We start from the raw sequence: 25239 nt of genomic DNA on the forward strand, positions 1-25239 counted from the left end.
GGGTCCAGATTGTCTAGCCCAGCTGATTTGTACGGGTCCAGGTTTTGCAGCTCTTTCAGAACATCTGCAATCTGAATTTGGGTGAGGGAGAAGCTGGGGAGGCTCGGGCAAGTAGCTGCGAGGGGTGCGGAGCTGTTGGCCGGGGTTGGGGTAGCCAGGATGAAAGCATGGCCAGCCGTAGAGAAATGCTTATTGACTGACTTCCCTGAACAGTTGCATATCGCGGGGACTATTCGATGCTATTACAGTCCGCCACAGGAAGTTTTTGTGCTGGTCAAGGGCAGTCAGGTCTGGAGTGAACCAAGGGCTATATCTGTTCCTGGTTCTACATTTTTTGAAAGGGGCATGCTTATTTAAGATGGTGAGGAAATTACTTTTAAAGAACGACCAGGCATCCTCGACTGACGGGATGAGGTCAATATCCTTCCAGGATACCTGGGCCAGGTCGATTAGAAAGGCCTGCTCGCAGTAGTGTTTTAGGGAGCGTTTGACAGTGATGAGGGGTGGTCGTTTGACCGCGGACCCATAGCGGATGCAGGCAATGAGGCAGTGATCGCTGAGATCCTGATTGAAAACAGCAGAGGTGTATTTGCAGGGCAGGTTGGTCAGGATAATATATCTGAGGGTGCCCGTGTTTACGGATTTAGGGTTGTACCTGGTGGTTTCCTTGATAATTTGTGTGAGATTGAGCGCATCTAGCTTAGATTGTAGGACTGCTGGGGTGTTAAGCATATTCCAGTTTAGGTCACCTATCAGAACGAACTCTGAAGATAGATGGTGGGCAATCAATTCACATATGGTACAGGAACAGTATGAAGGTAATACCATATACCCCAGTATGGTACAGGAACGGTATGACGGTAATACTATATGCCCCAGTATGGTACAGGAACGGTATGAAGTTAATACTATATACCCCATTATGGTACAGGAACAGTATGAAGGTAATACCATATACCCAAGTATGGTACAGGAACAGTATGATGGTATGGACATCTGGATAACACTCAATCCTAGAACACACACACACACACACACACACACACACACACACACACACACACACACACACACACACACACACACACACACACACACACACACACACACACACTATAGTTCTGACAGAGAACTGATTTCAAGGGGTCAGTGAAAGCCCAGTGATTTTTCAGAAAGAGGCGAGGGTGCAATTGTAACAGGGTGTGGTTCTGCAGACCATTAAGCCCCAGAGTAGAGAGGCTGATGGTTAGGTGACAGTGGGGAGTAAACCTGCTAGTCAGTGACATCAGTGACTTATTACTAGGCACTGCATCTCAGTGCTAGAGGCGTCACTACAGACCCTGGTTCGATTCCAGGCTGTATCACAACTGGCCGTGATTGGGTCCCATAGGGCAGCGCACAATTGCCCCATCATCGTCCGGGTTAGGGTTTGGCCAGGGTAAGCCATCAATGTAAATGAGAAATTGTTCTTAACTGACTTGCCTATTTAAATAAAGGTTAAAATAATCTATGAAATACTAGTTACATTAAGGTCAACCTGTGACAAAGAGGAGGTGATGTTAGATGGGAGATGGTGAGAGCTGGGTTCCTGTGACAGGGTTTGTGTGTGTGTGAGGTTGCTCTGGTGGCACGCCCTATTGGCTGCTTTGTTGCTATGCCCATTGTCACGTCCTGACCCTTGTAAGATGTCATTTTCCATAGTAGAGTGGTCAGGGCGTGACAGGTGGTTGTTTTGGGTGGTTTTGGGTTTTCTGTTTATATGTGGGCTTTTTCTAGATTTCTATTTCTATGTTTTATTTTCTATGTTTTCTATGGTTTCCAATCAGAGGCAGGAGTCTATCGTTGTCTCTGATTGGAAGCCATACTTAGGCAGCCTGTTTTTCCTTTGGGTTTTGTGGGTAGTTTTCCGTTTTGTCAGTTTACCTTACGGAACTGTTGTCAGTCGTTTTATTGTTTTGGTTCGAGTGTCTTCATTAAAAGTTTAAATATGAGCACTATACACGCTGCGCTTTGGTCTACTCATTTCGACGCCTGTGACACCCATCTCTTCTCTTACAGGCCTCTCTGTCTCTCTGTCACTAGATGAGTCAGCCGCGGGGCCATAAGAAGGACACATGTCTTCATCAATAAATCCACCATTAGATCAATCAATTATTAGATAAATCAGCCCATTTTCATTTAGTATAGAGCCATTTCCAGGAGACCGAGAGTCCTGGTGGTATGATGTAGTTATAAAGACTGAACTGACAGATGGAAGATGGGATGGAGGCAGAGAGCTGACGGAGCCGAGAGACTAAAGAGCTGAAATCTCATTTTCTCACTGGCCTTGAGAATGGAGCATGCCCAGTGCTGGTGTTTATCCTCGCTCTCCTCTCCTCTCCCCCACTCAGAGATGGTGTTTATCCTCGCTCTCCTCTCCTCTCCCCCACTCAGAGATGGTGTTTATCCTCGCTCTCCTCTCCCCCACTCAGAGATGGTGTTTATCCTCGCTCTCCTCTCCTCTCCCCCACTCAGAGATGGTGTTTATCCTCGCTCTCCTCTCCTCTCCCCAACTCAGAGATGGTGTTTATCCTCGCTCTCCTCTCCCCCATTCAGAGATGGTGTTTATCCTCGCTCTCCTCTCCTCTCCCCCATTCAGAGATGGTGTTTATCCTCGCTCTCCTCTCCCCCACTCAGAGATGGTGTTTATCCTCGCTCTCCTCTCCTCTCCCCCACTCAGAGATGGTGTTTATCCTCGCTCTCCTCTCCTCTCCCCCACTCAGAGATGGTGTTTATCCTCGCTCTCCTCTCCCCCACTCAGAGATGGTGCTGCTGCAGTTTCCCAGCAGGCTCAGAACAGCCCAGCCCAGCCCAGGCTCCTCTCCCTCATGGACATCTGTGTTATGTGGTGCAGCCGCCAGACTGTAGCCGCCCTACGTCTCTCTCTCTCTATCTCCTCTCTCTCTCTCCTCTCTCTCCCACTTTATCTGCTCTATCTCTCTCTCTCTGTCGCTCTCTTCTCTCTCCATTCTGCCAGTTTCTCACTGTCTCTCTCACTCTCTTTCTCTCTAGCCTCTCTGAGTGTGGTTTCCATGGTGACAGCTGTGTGCTGCGGAAACGTCAAAGAGCTGAATCCACCCAGGAACGCTCCCGCATTAAACACTTAAATACTCTCTCTCTTTCCTAGCTCACTCTGTCTTTTTCTCTCTCTCTCCTCTTTCTCCCTCTTTTTCTCTCTCTCTCGCTCATCTCTCTCTCTCTTTCCTTCTCTCTCTCCAGCTCTCTTTCTGTCTCCCTTTCTCTCGCTCTCTCTCACTTTCTTTCCCTCTCTCTTTCCTAAAGTACACCTTTTACTTCCCTCACTAAATGGCTGTCAATCAATTCACCCGTTTGCAATAGTAAATGTAGGAATAAACTTTTGTCTGGGATCTCTTACCGTCAGTATCATTTCAGCTGTTGCTGAGCAGTCACTGATTTGTAATCCGAACTGACCTTGGCGAAACTGACCTTGAGCGAAATAGCCCTTTCCTTTCCTGAGGCCTCCAGATGTCAGTCACATTGATTTGTGTTGTGTGTGCATCTCCCCTGCAGGTGCCATCATTCAGACAGGCAGTAGATCTCCTCTCCCCACCCGTTCAGTCTCTCAGACAAAGGGACCCCATCCCCCAGACTTGGAGATACAGTGCCTTGCAAAAGTATTCATACCCCTTGGATTTCTTCACATTTTATTGTGTTACAAAGTGAGATTAAAATGTATTTAATTGTATTTTTTTGTTGTCAACAATCTACTCATTTTAGTTTTTTAAAGATTAATAAAAAGTAAATAACTAAAATATAGTCGTTGCATACGTATTCAGCCACTTTGTTTAAGCAAGCCTAAATTAGCAAGCCTAAATCAGGAGTAAAACAAATCACATAATCAGTTACATGGTGTCACGTCCTGACCAGTAAGGGGGTTATTTGTTATTGTAGTTTGGTCAGGGCGTGGCAGGGGGTGTTTGTTTTATGTGTTTTGGGGTTTTTGGTTTATGTTCTATGTTAGTATATTTCTATGTTTGTTCTAGTGTGTCTATTTCTATGTTTAAGTTTCTTGGGTTGACCTTCAATTGGAGGCAGCTGTTCCTCGTTGCCTCTAATTGAAGGTCCTATTTAGTAGGGGTGTTTTTTCCTGTGTTTTGTGGGTGGTTGTTTCCTGTTTTGTGTATGTTGCACCTGACGGGACTGTTTACGGTTGTTTTGTTGTTTTGTTTGATTTTGAGTTAAATAAAAGTAAATATGAGCACGTCACACGCCGCGTCTTGGTCCCCATTAGACGACAGTCGTTACACATGGACAAATAATAAGGCTTGACATGATTTTCTTATGACTAACCCTTCCTCTGTCCACCATACATACAACATCTGTAAGGTCAAGCACAGATTCAACTTTAAAGACCAGGGAGCTTTTCAAGTGCCTCATAAATAAAGGCCGTGATTGGTCGATGGGTAACTATAACAAATCAGAAATGTAATATCTCTTGAAGCTGTCACGTCCTGACCAGTAAAGGGGTTATTTGTTATTATAGTTTGGTCAGGATGTGGCAGGGGGTATTTGTTTAGAGTGTTTTGGGGTTTGTTGGGCTATGTGTTTATGTAGAGGGGTGTTTGTTTAGAGTGTTCCGGGGTTTTTGGTTATGTTCTATGTTAGTATATTTCTATGTTCTGGTCTAGTCTTTCTAGTTCTATGTTTAGGGTTATTGGTTTGACCTTCAATTGGAGGCAGCTGTTCTTCGTTGCCTCTGATTGAAGGTCCTATATAGAGGGGTGTTTTTGTAATGGGTTTTGTGGGAAGTTGTTTTTGCACTGCTGTGTTTAGCCTGCAAGACTGTCAATCTGTCGTTCGTGTTCTTGTTTTGTTATTTAAGTGTTCAATAAAAGTTTAATATGAGCACTCAACCCGCTGCGCCTTGGTCTACTACATACGACGGCCGTTACAGAAGCATGGAATGCCAAGAGTGTGCAAAGCTGTCATCAAGGCAAAAAGGGTGGCTACTTTGAAGAATGTCAAATATAAAATATATTTTGATTTGTTTAACACTTTTTTGTTAAACAAATCAAAATAAACAATTCCATATGTGTTATTTCATAGTTTTGATATCTTCACTATTATTCTACAATGTAGAAAATAGTAAAAAAAATATAAGAAAAACCCTTGAATGAGTAAGTGTGTCCAAACCTTTGACTGGAACTGTATACAGTACGTGACTTAGAGATATATATCCTGTGTCAGTCTGAGGACTGGGTTTTCAGAGGAAACAAAGGCAGGCTGATCCATGTTGTAGAATGGTAATTACATGGTTACCTGCCTGTGTAGTTAGTTGGTTTAACAAGACTATGCCTCAGTGTGTGTGTGGTTAGCTGAGCAAGCAGATACATATCTTGTTCCAAGACGGCTAAGAAGCAGCTAGGACTGTTTTGTATTTTCTGATAAAGAGGACACACACTGTTAGCTTGTCAATCCTGTCTCTTACTCTGCTTTACTTGATCCTTTACATAATCCCTCTATATCTTGTATTTTCCTCTCTATCTTGTATTTTCCTCTCTATCTTGTATTTCCCTCTCTGTCTTGTATTTCCCTCTCTGTCTTGTATTTCCCTCTCTGTCTTGTATTTCCCTCTCTGTCTTGTATTTCCCTCTCTATCTTGTATTTTCCTCTCTTCCCTCTCTATCTTGTATTTTGCTCTCTATCTTGTATTTTCCTCTATATCTTGCATTTTCCTCTCTTCCCTCTCTCACCCCCCACCTCTCTTTGCGGTCTCCCTCTCTCCACTGCTTCCTTTGCTTCCTCTCTCAGAGTCTAGTCAACAGACGAGTGTTAAAAGCAGGGACTAGGCCCCCCCCACATACACACACCCACACACTCTGCTCGCAGAAAAGCAGACCGATCTAAACAAGGTGATGGATGTTTAAAACCATTACGTCTTCAAAGATAAACCAGTGTTCTTGTGAAGGGGTGCGCTATCTGTGTGATGATGTGCAGGTACAGGATAGAGGGGCTCTGAATGGAGGTGCACTCCGCAGCTCTATCATACAAGACAGCTATCCGGTCATATTTGAGACTAAGAGCAGAGCGGACTGCAGGCTGCAGGAATGGATGTGGGTCTGGTTGGGGCTAGTTCTTGGCCCGGGAGGCAGGCAGATATGGGGCCTGTGAAGGGTTTATGAGCAGGACATCCAGGGAATCCAAGCCATACATTTTAGGGGTTTATTTTTATTTACTCTAAATGTCAGGCTCCCCCCACAGCACCCCTCTCTCTCTTGGCCCCTCCACCACAGCACCCCTCTCCCTCTCTCTCGGCCCCTCCACCACAGCACCCCTCTTTCCCTCTCTCTCAGCCCCTCTACCACAGCACCCCTCCTACCCTCTCTCTCTTGGCCCCTCCACCACAGCACTCCTCTTTCCCTCTCTCTCTTGGCCCCTCCACCACAGCACCCCTCTTTCCCTCTCCCTCGGCCCCTCTACCACAGCACCCCTCTTTCCCTCTCTCTCGTCCCCTCTACCACAGCATCCCTCTTTCCCTCTCTCTCTTGGCCCCTCCACCACAGCACCCCTCTTTCCCTCTCTCTCTTGGCCCCTCCACCACAGCACCCCTCTATCCCTCTCCCTCGGCCCCTCTACCACAGCACCCCTCTTTCCCCCTCTCTCAGCCCCTCTACCACAGCACCCCTCTTTCCCTCTTTCTTGGCTCCACTTCAGCACCCCTCTTTCCCTCTCTCTCGGCCCCTCTGCCACAGCACCCCTCTTTCCCTCTCTCGGCCCCTCTACCACAGCACCCCTCTTCCCTCTCTCTCGGCCCTTCCACCACAGCACCCCTCTTTCCCTCTCTCGGCACTTCCACCACAGCACCCCTCTTTCCCTCTCTCTCTGCCCTTCCACCACAGCACCCCTCTTTCCCTCTCTCTTGGCCCATCTACCACAGCACCCCTCTTTCCCTCTCTCTCGGCCCCTCTACCACAGCACCCCTCTTTCCCTCTCTCTCGGCCCCTCTACCACAGCACCCCTCTTGCCCTCTCTCTCGACCCCTCTACCACAGCACCCCTCTTTCCCTCTCTCTCGGCCCCTCTACCACAGCACCCCTCTTTCCCTCTCTCTCGGCCCCTCTACCACAGCACCCCTCTTTCCCTCTCTCTCGGCCCCTCTACCACAGCACCCCTCTTGCCCTCTCTCTCGGCCCCTCTACCACAGCACCCCTCTTTCCCTCTCTCTCGACCCTCTACCACAGCACCCCTCTTTCCCTCTCTCTCGGCCCCTCTACCACAGCACCCCTCTTTCCCTCTCTCTCGGACCCTCCACCACAGCCTGATCTCAGGACGGCCCCGGGGCCCGACTGTTGAGAAACAGCAGATGCTTCGTAATGGAAGCATTTTTTTAAATTATTATTATTATTGAATTGATTTTATTATTGTTTTGTGATGCAATTTGAAATTATTCTGTATAATGAAAAGCGCTTTATAAATGTAATAAATTATTATTATTCATGGTTTAGAAAAAGGAGGGACAGATTATTCTGCGTGTACTGTGGTTGTACTGTGTGTGTGCTGTGGTTGTACTATGTGACTGTGCTGTGGTTGTACTGTGTGTGTGCTGTGGTTGTACTATTGTTGAACTGTGGTTGTACTGTGTGTGTGCATACATGACTGTGTTGGTGTGTGAGAGAACAAGCTGTGTTAAGTCTCTCTCTTTCTACTTAGCAGAAACAGAGTCAGTCAGACTGGGACTGATGTGGAGTCTCAGATAGTAGTGTGTGTGTGTGTGTGTGTGTGTGTGTGTGTGTGTGTGTGTGTGTGTGTGTGTGTGTGTGTGTGTGTGTGTGTGTGTGTGCGTGCGTGCGTGCGTGCGTGCGTGTGATCATACATAGCCCTCTTTTCTTGAATTTCAACAGGATGAAGAGTAGGTGCCCTCAAAAGTGAGGTTGGTCAGCCTGGTCTCATAGACTAGACGTAACATAGTAACTGTAAATCCGGGACACTCAAATTAGTACGACATGTTACGTTTGGTATGGTTACATAAGACAGAAGGTTACTTAAGGCAAAAATGAAAGGAGGGTGGTAGGTCAGGGTGGGTTGGCGAACGTCTAGCAACCCAAAGGTTGCGTGTTTGAATCCCAGCAGGGACAACTTTAGTATTTGAGTTAATTATCAACTTTTTATTGACTTACTACTTTTTAGCTACTTTTCATCTACTTAGCATGTTAGCTAACCCTGACCCCTAACCCTAACTTTAATACTTTTAGCAAACCATAATCTTAACCCTTTAACCTCTCCTAACTTTAACCCTAAACCCTAACCCCTAGCCTAGCTAATGTTAGCCAACTAGCTAACGTTAGCTAGTTGGCTAACAATATCATGCTAAATTGATTGTCTCGGATTCACATGTAGAATAATACGAAATGCTCTGAGACAAGGTTGGGTTGGTACACCCCCAGGTAGTACACATGCACACAGACAGACACACACACACACACACACACACACACACACACACACACACACACACACACACACACACACACACACACACACACACACACACACACACACACACACACACACACACACACATTGATAAGTGCAGCCATTTTAGTCAGGATGGACTGCTCTTATCCCGTATTCAATCTTTATTCTTCCATCCATTTGCTTGGTGGGTGGCACTGCATGAAAACAAGAGTCCATGGGGAGCATGGAGGAAAAGGTTGGGGGCCGTGGGCGGAGAGCTCATCAATTTACACAAATGTTATTTGTCCTCTGCTTCAATTTCTTTCAACACAGTGGTTTTCATGTCATGGCAGAAACGGAGTATGGGAACAGTGACATATTTCGTCCCATAGCATATTTGTTTCCCTACTATTTCGGGTTAAGATGGAGGTCTTTGAATTTGGGATACATACACTTATCAAAGAACATACTAAACTTACACTGAGGTTGTTTACGTAAACTCCTCCTCCTCTTATTTTTTTAAAACATGTTTTAATTTAACCTTTATTTAACTAGGCAAGTCAGTTAAGAACAAATTTGTATATTTACAATGATGGCCTACCCCTCTTACCTGAGTCCTTTTATTCTCAGGTACTTTCTCTTACATTACACATTACCATTACATGCCAGTCCTTACCCAGATAGCAGATAACAGTCTGAGAACTATATCTTTCTTAGAGCTTGGTTGACCTATGGGTTGACCACAACGTTCTGGGAATGGTGCAGCACAGCTGCTTGGCTTTGGAACATTCTCAATAGATTTAAGGAACTTGACAAAACACATTTCAAACGATTCCTTAAAGTTCAAACATGGTTACATTTAATTTCGGTAATGTTCTAGGAATCTCCGGACACTCTGGACGAGGCACTGTTGCCGGACACTCTGGACGAGGCACTGTTGCCGGACACTCTGGACGAGGCACTGTTGCCGGAAGCTCTGGACGGGGACTGCGCACTGAAGACCTGATGCGTAGAGCTGGCTTAGGAAGTGCCAGACTAGGGACACGCACCATAGGGCTAGTGCGAGGAGCAGGAGCAGGACGAGCTGGACTGGGCTGACGCACTGGAGGCCTGGTGCGTGGGGCTGGTAGTGGAGGTACCAGACTGGAGACACGCACCCCAAGGCTAGTGCGAGGAGCGGGAACAGGACGTACTGGACTGGGCTGATGCACTGGAAGCCTAGTGCGTGGTGCTGGCTTTGGAGGTGCCAGACTAGGGACACGCACCTCAAGGCTAGTGCGAGGAGCGGGAACAGGGTAAACCGGACCCTGAAAACGTATTGGAGGTCTGGAGCGTACGGCCTGCACAACCCTTCCTGGCTGAGTGCTTAATATAGCCTGGCCACGCTGAGGAGCAGCTTCTATCGATTGCACCGGCCTTTGAATGCTTCTTCGCGATACAGTGCGCACTTCCGCATAGCTCGGTGCCTTCTTCATTCGTTGCTCCTCATAATAAGCACGGGGAGTTGGCTTAGGGCTCACCCTTGGCCCAGCCAATCTTCCCGTGTGCCCCCCCAAAACATTTCTTGGGGCTGCCTCTCAGGCTTCCTTGCCAGTCGTGTACCCACATAACGTTCCCGGTCCTCTCCAGTCTTCCTCCATGGTCCTTTTCCAGCTAGGATCTCCTCCCAAGTCCATGACTCCCTGTAGTCCACCTGCTGCTCCTTCCTCCGCTGCTTGGTCCTTTGGTGGTGGGTAGTTCTGTAACGGGCGTCGTAAGGATTGGACCAAGGTGCAGCGGGAACGTGTATACTCATCTTCTTTATTAAATTTAAAAGAAGGAAAAACAAACAAATCACGTATACAAAAACAACGAATGACATAAAACAGTCCTGTCAGGTGCACAGACACAAATCAGGAGACAACTACCCACAAATCCCATTACAAAAACACCCCTATACATAGGACCTTCAATCAGAGGCAACTGAGCCACAGCTGCCTCCAATTGAAGGTCAATCCAATGAACTAAACATAGAAATAGATAGACTAGACTGAACATAGAAATACACTAACATTGAACAAAGACCAAAAAAACCCGGAACACATAAAACAAACACCCCTCTTACATAAGTACATAGCCCAACAAACCCCGAACCACATAAAACAAACACCCCCTGCCACGTCCTGACAAAACTACAATAACAAATAACCCCTTTTCTGGTCAGGACGTGACAAATATTTATATTTTTTATTTTTTATTTAACCTTTATTTAACTAGGCAAGTCAGTTAAGAACACATTCGTATTTACAATGACAGACTACCAACAGGCAAAAGGCCTGGGATTAAAAAAGAAATAAAAAAATACAATATAAACATAGGACAAAACAAACATCCCAACAAGAGAGACAACACAACACTTCATAAAGAGAGACCTAAGACAACAACATAACAAGGCAGCAACACATGACAACACAGTATGGTAGCAACACAACATAACAACAACATGGTATCAACACAACATGGTAACAGCACAAAACATGGTACAAACATTATTGGGCACAGGCAACAGCACAAAGGGCAAGAAGGTAGAGACAACAATACATCACACTAAGCAGCCACAACTGTCAGTAAGAATGTCCATGATTGAGTCTTTGAATGAAGAGATTGAGATAAAACTGTCCAGTTTGAGTGTTTGTTGCAGCTCGTTCCAGTCGCTAGCTGCAGCGAACTGAAAAGAGGACCGACCCAGGGATGTGTGTGTTTTGGGGACCTGTAACAAAATATGACTGGCAGAACAGGTGTTGTATGTGCAGTAGATATCTCAATAAATAAGCATCAACCAGTGGGTCTTGCGACCGGTATACAGAGATGACCAGTTTACAGAGGAGTATAGAGTGCAGTGATGTGTCCTATAAGGAGCATTGGTGGCAACTCTGATGGCTGAATGGTAAAGAACATCTAGCTCCTCGAGAGCACCCTTACCTGCCGATCGATAAATTATGTCTCCGTAATCTAGCATGGGTAGTTTAGTTATCTGAATCAGGGTTAGTTTGGCAGCTGGGGTGAAAGAGGAGCAATTACGATAGAGGAAACCAAGTCTAGATTTAACTTTAGCCTGCAGCTTTGATATGTGCTGAGAGAAGGACAGTGCACCGTCTAGCCATACTCCCAGGTACTTGTATGAGGTGACTACCTCAAGCTCTAAACCCTCAGAGGTAGTAATAACACCTATAGGAAGTGGGGCATTCTTCTTCCCAAAGCACATGACCTTTGTTTTGGAGGTGTTCAGAACAAGGTTAAGAGTAGAGAAAACTTGTTGGACACTAAGAAACACAAAATCCGGAGAGGGGCCAGCTGAGTATAAGACTGTATCATCTGCATATAAATGGATGAGAGAGCTTCCTACTGCCTGAGCTATGTTGTTGATGTAAATTGAAAAGAGCGTGGGGTCTAGGATCAAGCCTTGGGGTACACCCATGGTGAAAGGCAGTGGCGGAGACAGCAGATTTTCTGACTTTATACACTGCACTTTTTGAGAGAGGTAGTTAGCAAACCAAGCCTCAGAGACACCAATAGTCCTTAGCCAGCCCACAAGAATGGAATGGTCTACCATATCAAAAGTCAATAAAAATAGCAGGACAACATTGCTTAGAATCAAGAGCAATGGTGGCATCATTGAGTACCTTTAAGTGTGCGGTGACACATCCATAAACTGAGCGGTAACCAGATTGCATACCAGAGAGAATACTATAGACATCAAGAAAGCCAGTCAGTTGATTATTGACAAGGTTTTCCAACAATTTTGATAAACAGGGCAACATAGAAATAGGTCTATAACAGTTAGGATCAGCTTGATCTCCCCCTTTAAATAAAGGATGAACCGTGGCTGCCTTCCAAGCAATGGTAACCTCCTCAGAAAGGAGAGACAGGTTTAAAAAGGTTGGAGATAGGCTTGGCGATGATAGGGGCAGCAAACTTATAGGGACATGGGCAGCTGTGAGGAGGAGGGTTTATTCTCCAGGTCTTTAACTGTTTTCCAGAACTCCCTGGGGTTAGACCCACAGAGAGAGAACTGCTCCTTAAAGTAACTAACTTTGGCCTTACAGATAGACTGAGTGCACTTATTTCTCATTTGCATGAACGATAGCCAGTCAGACTGAGTATGAGTATGCCGAGCCTTTCGCTATATGCAATTCTTGAGGTGGAGATCACGGCTGAACCAGGGGCTGAACCTGTTTTTAATTCTCATTTTCTTCATGGGGGATTTTGTTAACAATACCACTGAAAATATAAAAAAAAGAAGGTCCAAGTGTCTTCAACGGAGAGGATCAAGCTGATTCTATCTCATTTTATAGAGGCCAGTTCATGAAGGAAGGCTTGCTCATGAAAGTTTTATAGCAAGCATCTATGACAAATCAGGACAGGTCGCTTCACTGAGCAGCCATTACGAACACAGGCTGTAAAACAGTGATCACTAAGGTCATTACAGAAAACACCAGACTGATACCTATCAGGATTATTTGTGAGGATAACATCGAGGAGTAGCCTTTTCTGGGTGTGGCATCCTGGTGGACTAGCTCCATCGCAGTGTACTAATTCCATGGATATAGAACATAAGATTACAGGTTCAAATCCCACTGATGCCATGTCATAATAAAGCATGTATATGTTTGCATGGTGATGCTTAAGAAAAGGAATTTCCTGGTGAACTCTCTGGAGTTCCAAAAGGTTTACACCAAATAAGCTAGCAGTGCTCTTTTATTTATTTCACCTTTATTTAACCAGGTAAGCTAGTTGAGAACAAGTTCTCATTTACAACTGCGACCTGGCCAAGGTAAAGCAAAGCAGTGCGACATGAACAACAACACAGAGTTACACATGGAATAAACAAACATACAATAGAGAAAGTCTATATACAGTGTGTGCAAATGAGGTAGGATAAGGGGGGTGAGGTAATAAATAGGCCATATTGGCGAAATTATTACAGTATGGCAAATTAAACACTGGGGTGATAGATGTGCAGAAGATGAGTGTGAAGTCGCGGTACTGGGGTGCAAAGGAGCAAAATAAATAAAATAAATAACAGTATGGGGATGAGGTAGTTGGATGGGCTATTTACAGATGGGCTATGTACAGGTGCAGTGATCTGTGAGCTGCTCTGACAGCTGGTGCTTAAAGCTAGTGAGGGAGATATGAGTCTCCAGCTTCAATGATTTTTGCAGTTCGTTCCAGTCATTGGCAGCAGAAAACTGGAAGGAAAGGCAGCCGAAGGAGGAATTGGCTTTGGGGGTGACCAGTGAAATATACCTGCTGGAGCGCGTGCAGCTGGTGGGTGCTGCTATTGTGACCAGTGAGCTGAGATAAGGCGGGGCTTTACCTAGCAATGACTTATAGATGACCTGGAGCCAGTGGGTTTGGCAAAGGATATGAAGCGAGGGCCAGCCAACGAGAGCATACAGGTCGCAGTGGTGGGTAGTATATGCGGCTTTGGTGACAGAACGGATGGCACTATGATAGACTGCATCCAATTTGCTGAGTAGAGTGTTGGAGGCTATTTTGTAAATGACATCGCCGAAGTCAAAGATCGGTAGGATAGTCAGTTTTATGAGGGTATGTTTGGCAGCATGAGTGAAGGATGCTTTTTTGCGAAATAGGAAGTCGATTCTAGATGGTCAGCGGTCGGTTGAAGAGCGTGCATTTAGTTTCACTTGCATTTAAGAGCAGTTGGAGGCCACAGAAGGAGTGTTGTATGGCATTGAAGCTCGTCTGGAGGTTAGTTAACACAGTGTCCAAAGAAGGGCCAGAAGTATACAGAATGGTGTTGTCTGCGTAGAGGTGGATCAGAGAATCACCAGCAGCAAGAGCGACATCATTGATGTATACAGAGAAAAGAGTCGGCCCGAGGATTGAACCCTGTGGCACCCCCATAGAGACTGCCAGAGGTCCGGACAACAGGCCCTCCGATTTGACACACTAAACTCTGTCAGAGAAGTAGTTCGTGAACCAGGCGAGGCAGTCATTTGAGAAACCAAGGCTGTTGAGTCTGTCGATAAGAATGTGATGATTGACAGAGTCGAAAGCCTTGGCCAGGTCGATGAATACGGCTGCACAATATTGTCTCTTATCGATGGCGGTTATTATGTTCTTTAGGACCTTGAGCGTGGCTGAGGTGCACCCATGACCAACTCGGAAACCAGATTGCATAGCGGAGAAGGTACGGTGGGATTTAAAATGGTCAGTGATCTGTTTGTTAACTTGGCTTTCGAAGACCTTAGAAAGGCAGGGTAGGATAGATATAGGTCTGTAACAGTTTGGGTCTAGAGTGTCTCCCCCTTTGAAGAGGGTAATGACCGCGGCAGCTGTCCAATCTTTGGGGATCTTAGATGATACGAAAGAGAGGTTGAACAAGCTAGTAATAGGGGTTGCAACAATTTCAGAGGATAATTTTAGGAAGAGCGGGTCCAGATTTTCTAGCCCTGCTGATTTGTAGAGGTCCAGATTTTGCAGCCAAGGGTTATATCTGTTCCTGGTTCTACATTTTTTGAATGGGACATGCTTATTTAAGATTGTGAGGAAAGCACTTTTAAAGAATAACCAGGCATCCTCAACTGAAGGAATGAGGTCAATATCATCCCGCGGTCATGCTCGCTGAAGTGTTTTAGGGAGCGTTTGACACTGATGAGGGGTGGTCGCATGACCGCGGACCCATTACGGACGCAGGCAATGAGGCAGTGATCACTGAGATCCTGGTTGAAGACAGCAGAGGTGTATTTGGAGGGCAGGTTGGTTAGGATGATATCTATGAGGGTGCCCGTGTTTACGGATTTGGGGTTGTACCTGGTGTGTTCATTGATAATTTGTGTGAGATTGAGAGCATCAAGCTTAGATTGTAGGATGGACGGGGTGTTAAGCATGTCCCAGCTTAGGTCACCCAACAGCACGAGCTCTGAAGATAGATGGGGGGGCAACCTGTTCACATATGGTGTCTAGGGCACAGTTGGGGGCAGAAGGTGGTCTATAGCGGCAATGGTAAGAGACTTGTTTCTGGAGAGGTGTATTTTTAAAAGTAGAAGCTCAAATTGTTTGGGCACAGACCTGGATAGTAAGACAGACCTCTGCAGGCTATCCCTGCAGTAGATTACAACTCTGCCCCTTTGGCAGTTCTATCTTGTCGGAAAATGTTATAGTTAGGGATGGACATTTCTGGGATTTTGGTGGTCTTCCTAAGCCAGGATTCAGACATGGCTAGGACATCCGGGTGTGCTAGGGAATTGTGTGCTAGGTGAAGTGAATGTGCTAGGGAAGTGTGCTAGGGAAGTGAATAAAACATAGGGAGGAGGCTTCTAATGTTAACATGCATGAAACCAAGGCTTTTACGGTTACAGAAGTCAACAAATTAGAGTGCCTGGGGATTGGGAGTGGAGCTAGGCACTGCAGGGCCTGGATTAACCTCCACATCACCAGAGGAACAGAGGAGGAGTAGGATAAGGGTACGGCTAAAGGCTAAAAGAACTGGCCGTCTAGTACGTTCAGAACAGAGAGTAAAAGGAGCAGATTTCTGGGCACGGTAGAATAGATTCAAGGTATAATGTACAGACAAAGGTATGGTAGGATGTGAATACAGTGTACTGTGCATAGTGACGATGAAAAAGATACTGTCTCTCAAAATATTATTCAAACCAGGTGATGTCACCGCATGTGTGGGCAGTGGAACTAAAGTATTAACTAAGGCATATTGAGCAGGGCTAGAGGCTCTACAGAACTAAAGTATTAACTAAGGTGTACTGAGCAGGGCTAGAGGCTCTACAGTGAAATAAGGCAATAATTACTAACCAAAACAGCAATGGACAAGGCATATTGACATGAGGGAGAGGCATGCGTGGCCAAGTGATCATAGGAGTCCAGTGAGTGGCTTCAGGCAGCTAGCGGGCCGGGGCTAGTAAGCTAGCAGAAGGGCCATTGAGGGACGTCGCGACGGAAGAAAGTCTGTTGTGGCCCCCTCGTGCTGGGCTGTCAATTGGCAAAATAGGTATAGTGGTCAAAGAATTTGTCCGATGGGCCTCTTAAGCTAACAGTCTGATGTGTTCTAGACAACTAGCGGGCCGCGGCTAGCAGGCTAGCAGATGGGCCTAGCAAGGTTAGCTCCAGGCTAATTGGTTCTTGCTTCGGGACAGAGACATTAACCAGGAGTGGCCACTCGGATAGCAGCTAGCTAGATGCGATGATCCAGGTGAGAAAAAAAAGGTTCAGAACTTGCTATAGGAATCAGGAGATATGGAGAAAAATAAGTCCTATTTGCTCTGGTTTGAGACTGGCGAGACTGGCGAGAGTTGTCCGGGCTAAAGGTAGCTGATGACCGCTAGCAGTGGCTAGCTGGCTAGTAGCTAGTTAGCTGGCTAGCTTCTGTTGGGGGGTTCCAGTTCAGAGGACGGATCAGCAGGGCTCCGTGTGGTAAACCAAGCCAATTGGCAAAATACAGTTGCAATTCGTTGTATCGAATTGCAATATACAGTTGAAGTCGGAAATTTACATACACTTAGTTCAGAGTCAATAAAACTCGTTTTTCAACCACTCTACACATTTCTTGTTAACAAACTATAGTTTTGGCAAGTTGGTTAGGACATCTACTTTGTGCATTTATCCAACAATTGATTACAGACAGATTATTTCACTTATAATTCACTATATCTCAATTCCAGTGGGTCAGAAGTTTCCATACACTAAGTTGACTGTGCGTTTAAACAGCTTGGAAAATTCATGAAAATTACGTCATGGCTTTAGAAGCTTCTGATAGCCTAATTGACATCATTTGAGTCAATTGGAGGTGTACCTGTGGATGTATTTTAAGGCCTACCTTCAAACTCAGTGCCTCTTTGCTTGACATCATGGGAAAATCTAAATACATCAGCCAAGACCTCAGAACATAATTGTAGACCTCCACAAGTCTGGTTCATCCTTGGGAGCAATTTCCAAACACCTGAAGGTACCACGTTCATCTATTCAAACAATAGTATGCAAGTATAAACACCATGGGACCACGCAGCCATCATACCGCTCAGGAAGGAGATGCATTCTGTCTCCTAGAGATGAATGTAGTTTGATGCGAAAAGTGCAAATCAATCCTAGAACAACAGCAAAGGACCTTGTGAAGATGCTGGAGGAAACAGGTACAAAAGTATCTATATCCACAGTAAAACAACGAGTCCTATATTGACATAACCTGAACGGCCGCTTAGCAAGGAAGAAGCCACTGCTCCAAAACCGCCATAAAAAGCCAGACTATGGTTTGCAACTGCACATGAAGACAAAGATCATACATTTTGGAGAAATGTCCTCTGATCTGATGAAACAAAAATATAACTATTTGGCCATAATGACCATCGTTATGTTTGGAGGAAAAAGGGGGAGGCTTGCAAGACGAAGAATACCATCCCAACCGTGAAGCACGGGGGTGGCAGCATCATGTTGTGGGGGTGCTTTGCTGCAGGAGGGACTGGTGCACTTCACAAAATAGATGGCATCATGAGGTAGGAAAGTTATGTGGATATATCGAAGCACCATCTCAAGACATCAGTCAGGAAGCTAAAGCTTGGTCGCAAATGGGTCTTCCAAATGGTCAATGACCCCAAGCATACTTCCAAAGTTGTGGCAAAATGGCTTAAGGACAACAAAGTCAAGGTATTGGAGTGGCCATCACAAAGCCCTGACCTCAATCCCAAAGAAATTTCTGGGCAGAACTGAAAAAGTGTGTGCGAGCAAGGAGGCCTACAAACCTGACCCAGTTACACCAGCTCTGTCAGGAGGAATGTGACAAAATTCACCCAACTTATTGTGGGAAGCTTATGGAAGGCTACCCGAAAATTTGACCCAAGTTAAACAATTTAAAGGCAATGCTACCAAATACTAATTGAGTGTATGTAAACTTCTGACCCACTGGGAATGTGTTGAAAGAAATAAAAGCTGAAATGAATCATTCTCTCTACTATTATTCTGACATTTCACATTCTTAAAATAAAGTGGTGATCCTAACTGACCTAAGACAGGGAATTTTTACCAGGATTAAATGTCAGGAATTATGAAAAACTGAGTTTAAATGTATTTGGCTAAGGTGTATGTAAACTTCTGACTTCAACTGTAGGTATAGTGGCCAAAGAATTTGTCCAAAGGGCCTCTTAAGCTAACAGTCCGATGTGCTCTTGACAGTTAGCGGGCAGCGGCTAGCAGGCTAGCGGGTGGGCATACTGGGGACGTCGCGAAGGAGGAGTCAGTTGAAAAAAACCCTTGGGCGGAATTACGTCGGTAGTCCAGTCGTGATGGGTCGGCGGGGATCCAGGTTTTGTAGTCCAAGGAGTGGCTGATGGGCCTCTTCGGCTAGCTGGGAGATGGGCCTAGCAGATGGGCCTAGCAATGGCTAACTGACTACTAGCTAGTAGCCAGTTAGCTGGCTAGCTTTTGATGGGGGTTCCCGTTCTAATGTATAAAAAATAGCAGATCCGTACCACATTGGGTGAGGCAGGTTGCAGGAGACTATATTCAGTCCGTAGATGGAAAGTGATATTAAAATATATACGAAATATATATGAAAAATACAAGGATAAACGATATTTACACGGGACAAACAAAACACACGTCCGACTGCTACACCATCTTGGTTTGTATACTATTAAAAGTCTTGTTGAAACACTCAGTGAACAATTTAAGTAAGTTATTCAAAAACATCTACATAACCTATGTAGATAAGCATTAATAAAAACTCCCAGAAAAATTCTCAAGGAACCTGAATAAAACGTTCCAGAACCTCCCTGCAGCTAAAAATAAATGTTCTCAGAACAGGCAGCATTTTCACTTCTGTTCTCAGAAGGTTTAAAAAAACTTACCAGTCAGAGAATGTATGGCTTCGTTCCCACAACCAATATGAAACCCCCCAAAAATGTTCCCACAACTTCCAAGGAACCAAATGTGTTAGCTGGTTATACACTGGCACACTGTGACAGACTCATGCACACACACACACACACACACACACACACACACACACACACACACACACACACACACACACACACACACACACACACACACACACACACACACACACACACACACACACACACACACACACACACACACACACACACACACACACACACACACACACACACACACACACACACACACACACACTGGTGCCAGAGAGGACAGCACAGCCAGAGGCATGACAACGAGACCCATCTTGCTCAACAGAGGTGGGAGACAGGGGTTATGAAGGGGAGGATTGTTGAGGAGGTTTGAAGGAGGGTAAAGGGGGCGAGGAGGGGGGAGGGTGGTGCTTCCTGACAAACTGGAGCCCCTTCAGTCCTACTCCGTCATCACCACCGACAGATTAGATCACTATGCAGAATCTCTGAGAGAAGAGCATAGAGGAGGAGAAGAAGGAGAGGTAAACAGAGGGAGTGTTGATAAAGGTGGGAGATATATACACAGAATGGGAGAGAGAGACTCAACGGGCACTTGGCCTCCATTTCTTCTTTGAAGTTTCCTAAGACTGAGTGGGGGTTTGCAGTGAGCGGGCTGACCTGTTGGGACATGATGACCACCCACCCACCCACACCAAACACATGCCCCTCCCAACAGTGATATGGGTTCCCGAGGGCTGAACCGAGAGAACACCTCTGGGAGGCCCCCGATACCAAACTAGCAGATGAGTCACACAGAGCATTGTTTAGGTCACAAGTTTCATTGGGTGTCCTAGTCTTTTGTTTTTCGACATGTTACTCTCCTAGCTGCTAGCACTATATACTCTTAGGAAAAAAAGGTGCTATCTAGAACCTTCAAGGGTTCTTCAACTGTCCCCATAGGAGAACCCTTTGAAGAACCCTTTTGGGTTTCATGTAGAACCCTTTCCACGGAGGGTTCAACAGCCAAAGAACTCTTTTGGAACCCTTTTTTCTAAGAGTGTACACTAGAGAGTGAAATTCAGTTGGAGTGATATTTGACAGGCTTAGTGCGTACAGTAACAGCTTATATAATAATCAGTGGTGCTTTAAGAGCCTACTGTACATTAGTGTGTTACTGACATTGGCATTGTGTAGTATTTAATGTGCTTTTAAGTGTGTTAGGTTATCTATTAGTAGTGTGTTGTTTCTGTGAGAGGATGTAGTTTCTGTGAGAGAATGTAGTTTCTGTGAGAGGATGTAGTTTCTGTGAGGATGTAGTTTCTGTGAGAGGATGTAGTTTCTGTGAGGATGTAGTTTCTGTGAGAGGATGTAGTTTCTGTGAGGATGTAGTTTCTGTGAGAGGATGTAGTTTCTGATAGGATGTAGTTTCTGTGAGGATGTAGTTTCTGTGAGAGGATGTAGTTTCTGTGAGAGGATGTAGTTTCTGTGAGAGGATGTAGTTTCTGTGGATGTCTTTATTTCTCAGACTTAATTACATTTCTTCATCAGCAGTAATTTACACTGTGACTGCTGTGCAGTTTTTCAAAGTAAAGAGTGGGAGGGGGGTCTGTAAGACTGTGTGTGTGTCAGAGGAGGCTTGTGGGAGGAGCTATAGGAGGACGGACTCATTGTAATGTCTGGAATGGAACAAATGGAACTGTATCACACACATAAAACACGGAAACCAAATGTTTGACTCAGTTCCATATATTCCATTCCAGCCATTACAATGAGCCCGTCCTATAGCTCCTCCAACAAGCCTCTTCTGGTGTGTGTGTGTGTGTGTGTGTGTGTGTGTGTGTGTGTGTGTGTGTGTGTGTGTGTGTGTGTGTGACCGAGCTTGCTGCTCAGGTTGGTGATGACACGCCAGCAGAGAGAGACATCCACAGACATGCTGGGGCTCGCTAACACGTCAGGGTAGGAGGACACTGGGAGGAGAAAGAGAGAGAGAGAGAGTGAGAGAGAGAGATAGACAGAAACAGAGAGAGAGACAGAGAGAGAGAGAGAGAGAGAGAGAGAGGTTTCTAGTTTGTATTGGTTTCAATGCATATCCTTCTGTTGTTTCAGTGTTTATGACCCAAATCAGAACCAGATGATGGGAGTTTGGGGATAATGATATTGTGTAGAGACCACCTCCCCAACCTGTCCAGACCCAAAGGGAGCTGGGTGGGGTCAGCATGGGGCAGGGGTTAACTGGCCCCTCTCCTGGGGTGAATGGGTCAGTCATAAAGATAAGATGCTCCGGGCTAGGGGGAGGCTGGGGCTGAGGGAGGCTATATGTGGCCTGCTATACTGGCCATCTCTTCCGCTCTGTGGGGGTTTCCTCCCTCTCTCTCTCTCTCTCTCTCTCTCAGGTCTCTGCTCCAGCTTGAGGACCTGGAAGAGGCTCTGCTTATCTGATAGTTCCAGGCAGGGAACAGTTAATTGCTTGACAGCAATGGGAAATGCCTCTTTGCTCACTCCCTTTCTCTCTCTCTTACTACCCTCCCTCTTTCTTCCCCTCCCCGTTCTCTCTCCTTAGCGCTGTCGCCCTACCTTTCTCCCCTCCTCTTCGGTCCTCTCTCTTCCTCTCTCTCTTCCCTCTCTCTCTCTGCCTTGCTGTGAGTAGGTGTTTCCCTACTGTGGGTGATTGGTGTGCGTTTATATAGGATTGGAGACGCTCTGAGTCTAGTGCCCACTTGCCACACGCTCCCCACAGGACTACCTATTTTTTTCAGTACATTTTTTTCCTTCGAGGATTTACACTTTCAACTGACAGCATGTCGGAGGGCAGGAAGAAGGAGAAGAAAGGGAGAAAGAGTGGGGGGAAAAGAGCACGGAAAGAGGAGAGAGAGCGCAAAGAGAAAGAATTGATCGATCCAACCACAGGTAAAAAATAATGGCTGGAGAGAACATTTGGAGAGGCGTGTGTGTGTGTGTGTGTGCATTTGTTTGTGTGTAAGTATGTGCACACTTGGCACAGACCTCAATTCAACATCTTTTCCACATTGGTTCAACGTAATTTTGTTGAAATGACATGGAAACAGCGCTGATTCAACCAGTGTTTGCCCAGTGGGTGTGTGGATGTGATGCAGTGGTGGGATTGCAGGACCTGTGAAAGAATGAATCGCCTTGTTCTTCAAAGCTTTCCGCCAGGTTGTCACATGGAAGGGATTCCTAATGCGGCAGCATGTACGTGTAGAAGCACATCTGGCTTGAGCGGTGTAGCTACACTGATGTGTCGTCTAATGTGCTTTTTGCGTGCGAGCCCAAATCAAAGCCCTCAATGAGCTGGGGACCTCACTGTGCACTGCGCACACCACGGTAACACCACGGCAACACACAGCTGTGTTGGGAACACTTTGACAGAGGCCGCAGGGTGTAACACCTGTTATTTTTCGGATTTCATATTTGACTTTCGCTTACGTGTCTCATTATACAGCAGCCTGAAACTGTTGTTTGCTTCTCCCATGTTTTCCCAGTCCCTTATAGACAAGGCTTATGGAGCAATATATTTGACAGTATATGTTTGAAGTTCTGTATCACGCAGTACACAGTAACTTTATTTCTGACAGTGTACAGTAAACATGGACCAACAGAACACACCCGGGGCTGTTCACTGTCTCCTAGCTTGTGTCCTGTGCCCAGTGGCTCATTCATTTCTCGCAGGAAACCCCTCTGCCATTGGAATTGCGCTGCAGCTGCATTCGCAAACGCATCATTTTGCCCTCTCACTGGCGGCAGCTGCAAGCTTCAGCATGTTACTGCAGTTTGACCCGGGGTCGCAGGGAAGACCTACCCCCATCCCAAAGTGGTACTCTCCTCTACTCTGTCCCACGCTAATGGAATGATTCAACATTTTATTTAGGTACTATATGTTATTTCTTACTCTCCCCCACACTGTCTCTTTCTCACTGTTTCATACACACACACACACACACACACACACACACACACACACACACACACACACACACACACACACACACACACACACACACACACACACACACACAGTATGTTGTGGTTTAACCATGAATTCAATACTAGACTGGAAGAAATGTGTCCTCTGTCATAGTGGGGGTTTTGCAGCCAAAGCTAAGGCATCTGTGACTGTGAGTAACCCAGCCTGTGAACCCTCTCCAGGGTTATAAAAGAGCGCCTGCACCTCAGTCTGCCCTCACTAGCCCCTCAGTCTGCCCTCACTAGCCCCTCAGTCTGCCCTCACTAGCCCCTCAGTCTGCCCTCACTAGCCCCTTAGTCTGCCCTCACTAGCCCCTCAGTCTGCCCTCACTAGCCCCTCAGTCTGCCCTCACTAGCCCCTCAGACTGCCCTCACTAGCCCCTCAGACTGCCCTCACTAGCCCCTCAGTCTGCCCTCACTAGCCCCTCAGTCTGCCCTCACTAGCCCCTCAGACTGCCCTCACTAGCCCCTCAGTCTGCCCTCACTAGCCCCTCAGTCTGCCCTCACTAGCCCCTCAGTCTGCCCTCACTAGCCCCTCAGACTGCCCTCACTAGCCCCTCAGTCTGCCCTCACTAGCCCCTCAGTATGCCCTCACTAGCCCCTCAGTCTGCCCTCACTAGCCCCTCAGTCTGCCCTCACTAGCCCCTCAGTCTGCCCTCACTAGCCCCTCAGTCTGCCCTCACTAGCCCCTCAGTCTGCCCTCACTAGCCCCTCAGTCTGCCCTCACTAGCCCCTCAGACTGCCCTCACTAGCCCCTCAGTCTGCCCTCACTAGCCCCTCAGTCTGCCCTCACTAGCCCCTCAGACTGCCCTCACTAGCCCCTCAGTCTGCCCTCACTAGCCCCTCAGTCTGCCCTCACTAGCCCCTCAGACTGCCCTCACTAGCCCCTCAGTCTGCCCTCACTAGCCCCTCAGTCTGCCCTCACTAGCCCCTCAGTCTGCCCTCACTAGCCCCTCAGTCTGCCCTCACTAGCGTGTTACATCCGTGTCCGAAATGCAAGGCTCCCAGAGAGACACTCAATCATAGACCTGGGAAGTCACACTAAGATCTTAGATACCGCAGCTACATTAGCACGTTACACAGATAAGACCTGTATTGTATTGTCTTTCGCTCCCCATCGCCTATTCAACCAAGCCCATACTTAGGTTTCTCCCTAATTTAGAGAGTGAGATTTCCCCTGGCTGAGGGCTCGCAGTCTTGTCCTCTGCCTCACTAGGCTCTGGAGACTTTCACTGTAATAGCTTCCATTCCTCTTCTCTTTTAATGTGCTGATTATTCCATAGTTTTTTCATCTGTTTGTCTCAGATCTACTGACCAAATTCGTCTTGACATGAAATTTGCTTGAAAGTTCTTAACACCTTTAGGAGAGGAGGGAGAACGTACAAACTGTACGTGTGTTTTAGTTAGTTAAGACGAGAGAGAGAGGGCCCACGATCATGCCCAGAGTTTACTTGCAGGCAGCTTTCCTGTCATCCATCATCCTCTCTCAGTGTTAGGTGGACTCCATGACACTGTCCTCTTTTCAAGTGCAGTAGATGCCTGTTTGATCTCTTGTTCTGCTCATTTAAGCCCTTAGGTCAACAATTGTTCTGCCTAGTTCTGCATCCCTCCGCTCCATTGTTAAACAGGTGTTGTGTCGTTTGGTGGGTCAGTCACCCTGTTGTGTACTGCATAATTATTATAATAATTATAATAATAATGATAATAATTGCAGCCCATTTATCAGTGTGTGGTGTTCCTGTCTGTGTCTCTGATCCCCAGTCAGACAATGTGCCTATTTACACAGCTAGGAGCATTGTGTTATAGTATAGCTAACCTAATGGTAATTTGCAGTGTTTTGTCTAGTGGAAAAAAAGGATAAAAGAGCACCCGAGAGACTCCATTTGCTGTCTCTTAAGGAAGGGAAAATAACTATGTTAAGCTTCCAG

The 25239-nt window shown here is 46.3% G+C and overlaps 1 protein-coding gene across 3 annotated transcripts in view; it reads left to right on the forward strand.

Moving 5' to 3' along the window:
- The window catches only part of nrg2a (neuregulin 2a), a 193116-nt gene that overhangs the window by 48657 nt on the left and 119220 nt on the right, over nt 1-25239 (forward strand). The window contains exon 1 of one of the 3 annotated variants that reach the window (XM_014129434.2): nt 21902-22237. The exons of the other annotated variants lie outside the window; for them this stretch is intronic. Within the exon in view, the coding sequence (XP_013984909.1) occupies nt 22129-22237 (109 nt within the window). The 5' untranslated portion in view covers nt 21902-22128. Of the gene's footprint in view, nt 1-21901; nt 22238-25239 lie in introns of those variants that run through there. 3 annotated transcript variants of the gene reach the window in all.

The sequence above is a fragment of the Salmo salar genome, chromosome ssa11 (assembly GCF_905237065.1).
Source record: "Salmo salar chromosome ssa11, Ssal_v3.1, whole genome shotgun sequence".
Lineage (NCBI taxonomy): Eukaryota > Metazoa > Chordata > Actinopteri > Salmoniformes > Salmonidae > Salmo > Salmo salar.